This window comes from Triticum dicoccoides, chromosome 7A, assembly GCF_002162155.2.
Source record: "Triticum dicoccoides isolate Atlit2015 ecotype Zavitan chromosome 7A, WEW_v2.0, whole genome shotgun sequence".
Taxonomy (NCBI): domain Eukaryota; kingdom Viridiplantae; phylum Streptophyta; class Magnoliopsida; order Poales; family Poaceae; genus Triticum; species Triticum dicoccoides.
The window spans coordinates 629,002,525-629,011,526 of NC_041392.1; the positions used below are offsets into that span (position 1 = coordinate 629,002,525).

Consider the following 9,002-nt stretch of genomic DNA (forward strand, 5'->3'; position numbering starts at 1 on the left):
GAACGGCCACGGCCGATCGGACGACCTAGTTCAGGCCTTCGGCTTCGAGCATCTCCTTCTGCTTGGCCTCGAACCAGACCCTCGTCTTGTCGCTCATATTCGACAAGTCCACGCTCATGATCGCAAGGGCCACCTCCTTGGTGGCGGCGTTCGTGGCATCGATGTCGAGCTGCCTCTTCCCGGCCTTGACGTTGTCGGCCTCGATGTCGAGCTGCCTTTGCCGCGCGGCCTCCAGCTCCTCGCGTTGGGCGGCGAACTTGGCCGCGGCGGCATTGACCTTGACGGCCGCTCCTCGTTCCCTCCTCTTCGCCGATTCCGCGTCTAACTTGGCGATCTCCTCCGGCGTGCACTCCGACCGCGGCTTCCTTGGCGCCTTCTTCTTCACCTTTGTGGGCGGATCGACGGCCAGGCTGCCGGAACTCGGCGGGGCGTCGGCCATGGCCGGGGGAGAGAGGGGCGGCGGGAGGGACGTGGAAGGGTTTGAAGGAAATGGCGGGAAATGGGCGTGGGTGGGTTTTGATTTCTCCCACCGACAGGCGGACCAGGGAAGGACAAGCGCGCGCGTCCCGCCCGTCCGCGCACTGTCCGTTTCACCCCAAAACCGGCGCAAACTTGAGCCCGGGAAGGATCGAAAGCGGACACAAAGCGGACAAAAGGCGCACTGGGCCGTCTCGTTTGTCCGTTTTACCTTAAACAGACGGAGGCGAACATGATAGGGTCGCGCGGTGGAGTTGGCCTCAGGTCCCATCTGAACCCTACGTACAAAACAAATACCAAAACTCTACTTGCAGAAGCTCCTGTGTTTTCTTCTCCTGTTCTAACCGGACGCCATTCATCCGCTTCCGGCGTAGGTAGTGGATCGACCCTTGCCGGGCAGTACTTTTGGCACCGAGGAAATCACCGTATACAAAGCTAGCCAAGCTACCTTCCTTTGTTGATTGATCATGCCCAGATGCACCAGTACGAGTACGTGATCGGACGATCGTTTTCGAGGATCAAACCGGCAGCTGCAGCCGCTGCACAAAAGCAGGGCAGGGACGCCGATCTAATTTCGGCCGAACACGTCAGATGATCCCGTTGTCACAACCGTTGAGCTCCCAGTGATGCTTAGTTGCCGATACAGGAAGCAGAACTCCTTGCAAACGTGAACGTAGGCGGAAGACCCGACGTACAACGTACCCCGGCAAAGAAGCGGAACGTAGGAGCTGCAGTGTCGTCTTCGTCGCCGGCAGCGGCGACAATGGTGTCCAGAATGACTGCAGCTCCAGCGTCAACGCCATTAGGGCCAACGGATGGCGTGAGCTCTGAAGTGTGATTGATTGTTGGACAGTCGCCGCAGATGACCGACGACGGCAACGACGAGGCCTGAGTGCCTCACGAGGGTGGTCTCAGACGAGAGATTTTACATATAATGAAACAAACAAATGACCAAACTACCCAGCTAATCAATGGTCAAGATAATTCAAGACTACCTGGTCCCAACAGTAGTACGATGTACTATAAAAATCTTTTTTTTACTTGCATGCAGTTTCCTCTGAAAAATCTATGTCGTGCGATTAGGTTTGGAACCGACTAATAAGGAATCCCCTGAAGTTCCAATTGGGCCAGTCACTGTTTTTGCCGTGTCCAACAGAATCTCAGCTGCACGGTGAGAAACAAAGGCAGAAAGGACGCATTTGTGGAGGTGCAGCTCGATTGGATGTGCACAGACGGTGAATTGGTTCACGTACCTTGCTTGTGCGTGGTGACCGGTGAATGTGTGTGTTTCTCTAGACTAATGATTCTTCGCATTAGTGGAGCAAAATGTTTTGTAAGGCAAAATGAATCATGAGAGTGGATTAACGCTAAATGAAGAAAACACAAATTTGGAAAGGGAAATAATATTACCCAACTATGTGTAACATAACATAACATAAAATCTTGTATAGTAATATACTAAAATAAAAATAAAAAATGAAGCTTTTTAAGGAATAATGAATTAGTGGCATTGGTATTACCAAAAAAGGAAAATAGAAAATAAGACAAAATTTGCACACAATTTACCCATAAACAACAACTTTTATAACAGAGATAGAGAAGAAAAGGATGATGCACCTTGGTGGGCTAGAGAGAGGAGGGCACATGAATAAATGGGTAATGAGGATCAGCCCGTTAAGGAATCGACTGACCCAAAAAAGCGACCAGTGCAAAATATTTAGCCCAAAAAAAACACAAAATTTGAAAAAAAAAAGGAGCACGAATCTTGAAGCAGCAATCAATAGACACAAAACTCAACTAACCCAAATTAAAAAATACAAGCACTTATATATATTTAAAGTGAATTAAGTTTCTACACTTGATAGTTTCTCATGAAAGAGGCACTTGCCAATAAATGCAAAAAATGTGGAAACGCATGAGGAATGAAACCACCATGTGTTGGTACCTAGAAAATAACAAAATACCGCCAGACTGAAAAATAGTCACGGTTTGTGAAGCCGGCACACAGAGTGACAGAACCAACACGTCCTCCACGGTTCTAGAAACTTCACATACCGGAGGGAAGAAGAAAAGGCTGATCATCCACCCCCTGCTTAAGTGCTTGGAAGTGCCATGCAATTTGCCTGCAAAACACAGGGCCAGCTCAAACGCCGTTGCATCCAGAAATCTGCTGCACGTCTCGATCGATTTTAATGTGTTACTGTACGTACGCGAGGCTGTCTGCCTGTGGCATCTCCGCGCCAACCTTCTCATTGCCCATCACGCGCTACGTACAGGGCCGTCCTCCCCGCCCTGTCTCCTCTCCTCTGGCGCCAACTCACCGGGCTGGCAAAGTTCGGAGAACCATCCAGCAGGCACGCCACGCTCGTCTCCTGGCCACTATATAAACCCCTCATGCCCTGCTCGTTCCACTCACACAAACACAAGCTTCCATCCAGCTCTCCTCCTCGTTAACCTTCTTCTAGTAACTGGGAGTGAGCTTAGTTTTGGGAGCACGAAACGCATGGCTCACATGGCGGTTTCGGTGCTGGCCATCCTGCTCGCCTCGTGTGCCCTGGCGGCGGCGAGCTTCGACGATGAGTTCGACATCACCTGGGGCGACGGGCGAGGGAAGATCACGAACAATGGCCAGCTCCTCACGCTGGGGCTGGACAAGGTCTCCGGCTCCGGGTTCCAATCCAAGCACGAGTACCTCTTCGGCAAGATCGATATGCAGCTCAAGCTCGTCCCCGGCAACTCCGCCGGCACCGTCACCGCCTACTACGTAAGCGGCCCAACATCCATTCATTCCTCTGCTTCTTCTCGATCGGATGACACGCTTGCCTAACTGGGTTTGGTTTGGCGTATGAATGTGCAGCTGTCGTCGCAGGGGCCGACGCACGACGAGATCGACTTCGAGTTCCTGGGCAACGTCACCGGCGAGCCCTACACGCTGCACACCAACGTGTTCACGCAGGGGCAGGGCCAACGGGAGCAGCAGTTCCGCCTTTGGTTCGATCCCACCAATGACTTCCACACCTACTCCATCCTCTGGAACCCAAAGCACATCATGTAAGTTGGTCCATCGCCATTGCTCAACCTTCTTTTTTGCTTCAAGAACGCCGGCCATCTAGGTACTGCAGCACATGGACTGACCGATCAAATTGGTGTGAATAATGCAGCTTCATGGTGGATGATATGCCGATCAGGGACTTCAAGAACCTTGAGGGAAAGGGGATCGCCTTCCCCAAGAACCAGCCTATGCGCCTCTACTCCAGCCTCTGGAACGCCGACGACTGGGCCACGCAGGGCGGCCGCATCAAGACGGACTGGTCCCACGCGCCATTCTCCGCTTCCTACCGCGGCTTCAAGGCCGACGCGTGCGTGGTAACCGTGGGCGGCCGGCCGCGCTGCGGCGCCAGCGTGGGCACGGAGGTCGCCCCCGGCACCGGCGCGGCCGGCGAGTGGTACAACCAGGAGCTGGACCTGACTCGGCAGCAGCGGATGCGGTGGGTGCAGAGCAACTACATGATCTACAACTATTGCACCGACCCCAAACGCGTCGCCAAGGGCGTCCCCGCCGAGTGCTCCATGTAGTCCACATGTCCATCCAGCAAGCTAGCATTGGACCGTCGTCCGTGTATACGTCGATCGCCAGCGTAAGATGACCGGAGATAGGGAAGATGGGGGCGTCTGTACTGTATGATAAATAAGGACCGGTGTGGTAGATTATTTCTTGGGTTTGCTCCTTGTCACGTTCAATTCGTGTGTAATATATATGCCTCGTCTTGTGGATTGTCCTCTTATTCATGTGTTTATTGCTCCCTCTTCTACTTGGTGGATTATTCGTTGGTGGTACGTTTACTGTGTGGTCAACTCATCTTGAGCCCTTGACCAGCAGCTTCTTGGATAATTCACCCAGGTCACTCGAAACGTATGTCGGATCTGATAGAGCGTGTTTGGTTGTCTGCATGAGGCCCAACCAGACATATGCGGGAAGAAAACAGATTGTTCGATTGGCTGCATACACTGTTGAGTCTGCATGACACGTTGTTTAAAGCACTCCTGGGCCTGGCTCCCTGGGAACGCTCGAATCGGCAGCTTCTCCAGAGCCAGGCCCGAGCGGTGCACGTGGGCGGCGGCGGCTGCACGCGCGCCGCCACGCTCGAGAAGCCGCGTTGCTTCCCGAAGCGTCGACAGTTATTAGCCTCACCGCTCCCTCTCCCCACTCTCCCAACTCACACCGGCGGCGGCGGATCAAAGGAGAGCAAGAAGACCACCGGACTCCATCACTGGCGAGCGGATCATCACCTGGCCCGCGGCAATGGCGGTAAGCACTTTTCTGTTCGTCATGCATTACTTTTTCGTGTTCGATCCGGCGGTAGATTCGATCCACGGCGGAGAGGGGAATGGGGAATAGAGGTAGATAAGCATGGCAGTTCATACTAGTTCATACGAGTTCATACTAGTTCATGCAAGATCGGAACAGAGATAGATGCGGATGGAGTTGAAGGGGAATTGGGGGATTGGGGGTACACAACATACACTGGCTAACCGCGACGGCCGTTGAGATATGCGTAGCGGCGGCCGTTGAGGCGTGCGGAGCGGCGGGTCGAGTGGCTGGCCTTCATCTTCTTGTCCATCGCCGTGCAGGGCGGCGGGTCATCGTCGTTCTCAGCGGAGTTGAGGTCGATCTGCCAGGTACAACGGCCTGGCTCCGGCGCTGTCACTGGCATCTGCACCGGTTCTTCCTCCTCCTTAGGCTCCCCACCGATGACCGTCGGCGGCACGATTGCCGCCTCCCAGCTGTACGTTGCAGCACGGCGGTCATTAGGAGCCCAGTAGTTCTTGTACTTGGATCACTTCTTCCTCTGTTTAGCATCGTCGGAGACGGCCTAATTCTTGGCCCAGCGAATGATGTCGACTGCCATCGCACCTTTCGCTGGCTTAGGAATCAGTGTCTTCAACTCTTGTGAAGTGGCCCTCATGAGCACTGCATCAGATTTCTTCTGCATGTCAAGCATGGAGCCGAAGTTCGAGCACACCTCCATGGTGTTCTCGAACTTGGTGCGGTCACCAGCCGACCACCCGAGGAAGAAGGCCCTCCAGCCAATACCCCAAGGGAAGGGGTTGGCGTTGGAGCTGGAGCTGGAGCTCACGGCGATGGAGAAGAGGAAGGTTGATAGTGAGAGAAGAGGGGGTGGGTAAGTAGTGGTGGTCAGGGTGAGTACATATAGGCGCGATGGAGAGGAGGAAGAGTGACAATCATGTCGTTTAACTACGTGCTCTTCAATAAGCCATGAACTCCGTGTTGTGCCTGACTCCATGAATTGGGTGCATTTCGAGGAGAGCAATGAGATGGGCCCGGAGGTGCTCCCAGCCGTTGACAAGAAGGGCAAGGAGGTGGTTCATCTAATGCCCGAGGTGGTGCTGCCGCCCACCGCCGAGGAAGAACTGAAGACGCCAACGGTTGGCGATGACGAGCGCATGGAGGAGCCCCCCAGCAGCAAGCACCACAACTACGACCACTACCACGAGGAGGGTGGCCTAACTCACTTCTGCAAGGTCATCCTGACACCGAAGCTTGAGTGCATCCTCATGCCCCTAGACTTCACCAAGCACTTCGCCGCGGTGCCGACGGAGTTCAAGCTGAGGAACAAAATCGGCTGCTCCTAGAGGATGACGGTGAAGATGTTGGACGGCAGGATGACCCTGGATCAAGGTTGGGCCACCTTCGCCGCCGTTCATTAGATCAAGATTGGCTACATGGTGACGTTCAAACTCCTGACTGTCGACACGCTCAAAGTCATCATCTTCGACGACGATGACATTGAGGTGGTCAACAAGTGCAAGAAGCGTGACGAAGCTTTCGCCGCCAGGGACTAGGGCCGGGGCACGTCCTTCCTAAGTACTATTGAGTCTGCTTTATGGTTTACGCGTTGAATTGTTTGAACTATCGTTATGATGTGTGGTACTATGTTATCTAAACTATGTTGTTAAGTAGTTGATACTTTGTTATGCTCTGCTCTGCTTATGATGCGTGGTACATGGTTGTGTCGAAGTATGTTGGTAACCTCACCAACTAGCCAAAGAGGTTACCACACACCAGACGTTGCATACAACCAAACACCATGCCTTGGATTTGTCCACCAACATGCAGGCAACCAAACACCAGATAGTGTGGTTCAGCCTTGCAGACAACCAAACACCAGGCAATGTGGTTCAGCCATGCAGACAAAGAGAACATGCAGACAACCAAACAAGTTGCAGATAATGCATTTGAGACTGCATTTGCATAGCGAAGCTGAGTTGAAAAGGCTATTGAGTGCAGCTACTATAGACTATGGCAACCAAATACGCCCATAGTGATTCTGCCGACAATAAGCAGCTGGACGTGCACACATGCAAGGACAAGAAGCTCGGTCATAGGACACGGCCACTGCCTACAAGATCACTAGGAGTGAATGTTGGGGAACGTAGTAATTTCAAAAAATTTCCTACGCACACGCAAGATCACGGTGATGCATAGCAACGAGAGGGGAGAGTGCTGTCTACGTACCCTCGTAGACCGGAAGCGGAAGCGTTAGCACAACGCGGTTGATGTAGTCATACGTCTTCACGGCCCGGCCGATCAAGCACCGAAACTACGGCACCTCCGAGTTCTAGCACACGTTCAGCTCGATGACGATCCCCGGACTCCGATCCAGCAAAGTGTCGGGGAAGAGTTCCGTCAGCACGACGGCGTGGTGACGATCTTGATGTTCTACCGTCGCAGGGCTTCGCCTAAGCACCGCTACAATATTATCGAGGATTATGGTGGAGGGGGGCACCGCACACGGCTAAGAGAACGATCACGAAGATCAACTTGTGTGTCTAGAGGTGCCCCTCTGCCCCTGTATATAAATGAGCAAGGGGGGAGGCCGGCCGGCCCTTGAGGCGCGCCAAGGAGGGGGGAGTCCTCCTCCTAGTAGGAGTAGGACTCCCCTTTCCTAGTCCAACTAGGAAGAGGGAAGGGGGAAGGAAAGAGAGGGAGAGGGAGAGGGAAAGAGGGGCCGCGCCCCCCTCCCCTAGTCCAATTCGGACTCCCCATGGGAGGGGGCGTGCCACCTCCTGGGCTGCTGCCCTCTCTCTCCCCTCAGGCCCACTAAGGCCCAATACTTCCCTGGGGGGTTCCGGTAACCCTTCCGGCACTCCGGTTTTCTCCGAAATCACCCGAAACACTTTCGTTGTCCGAATATAGCCGTCCAATATATCGATCTTTATGTCTCGACCATTTTGAGACTCCTCGTCATGTCCGTGATCATATCCGGGACTCCGAACAACCTTCGGTACATAAAAATATATAAACTTATAATGAACTGTCATCGTAACGTTAAGCGTGCGGACCCTAAGGGTTCGAGAACAATGTAGACATGACCAAGACACGTCTCCGGTCAATAACCAATAGCGGAACCTGGATGCTCATATTGGCTCCCACATATTCTACGAAGATCTTTTATCGGTCAGACTGCATAACAACATACGTTGTTCCCTTTGTTATCGGTATGTTACTTGCCCGAGATTTGATCGTCGGTATCTCAATACCTAGTTCAATCTCGTTACTGGCAAGTCTCTTTACTCGTTCCGTAATACATCATCCCGCAACTAACTTATTAGTTGCAGTGCTTGCAAGGCTTATGTGATGTGCATTACCGAGAGGGCCCAGAGATACCTCTCCGACAATTGGAGTGACAAATCCTAATCTCGAAATACGCCAACCCAACAAGTACCTTCGGAGACACCTGTAGAGCACCTTTATAATCACCCAGTTACGTTGTGACGTTTGGTGGCACACAAAGTGTTCCTTCGGTAAATGGGAGTTGCATAATCCCATAGTCATAGGAACATGTATAAGTCATGAAGAAAGCAATAGCAACAAACTAAACGATCAAGTGCTATGCTAACGGAATGGGCCAAGTCAATCACATCATTCTCCTAATGATGTGATCCCGTTAATCAAATGACAACTCATGTCTATGGTTAGGAAACATAACCATCTTTGATCAACGAGCTAGTCAAGTAAAGGCATACTAGTGACACTATGTTTGTCTATGTATTCACACATGTATTATGTTTCCGGTTAATACAATTCTAGCATGAATAATAAACATTTACCATGATATAAGGAAATAAATAATAACTTTATTATTGCCTCTAGGGCATATTTCCTTCAGTCTCCCACTTGCACTAGAGTCAATAATCTAGATTACACATTAATGATTCTGACACCCATGGAGCCTTGGTGCTGATCATGTTTTGCTCGTGGTAGAGGCTTAGTCAGCGGGTCTGCAACATTCAGATCCGTATGTATCTTGCAAATTTCTATGTCTCCCACTTGGACTAAATCCCGAATGGAATTAAAGCGTCTCTTGATGTGCTTGGTTCTCTTGTGAAATCTGGATTCCTTTGCCAAGGCAATTGCATCAGTATTGTCACAAAATATTTTTATTGGACCCCATGCACTAGGTATGACACCTAGATCGGATATGAACACCTTCATCCAGACT

The 9,002-nt window shown here is 51.9% G+C and overlaps 1 protein-coding gene across 1 annotated transcript; it reads left to right on the forward strand.

Annotated features, from left to right (window-relative positions):
* Window positions 1–2,897: 2,897 nt before the first annotated feature.
* On the forward strand, window positions 2,898–4,266 carry LOC119329063 (probable xyloglucan endotransglucosylase/hydrolase protein 23). Its single transcript, XM_037602048.1, has 3 exons — window positions 2,898–3,241; window positions 3,335–3,528; window positions 3,639–4,266. Exons 1-3 carry the CDS (start codon window positions 2,981–2,983, stop codon window positions 4,051–4,053), a joined length of 870 nt encoding a protein of 289 aa, XP_037457945.1. The 5' UTR covers window positions 2,898–2,980; the 3' UTR covers window positions 4,054–4,266.
* Window positions 4,267–9,002: the final 4,736 nt, after the last annotated feature.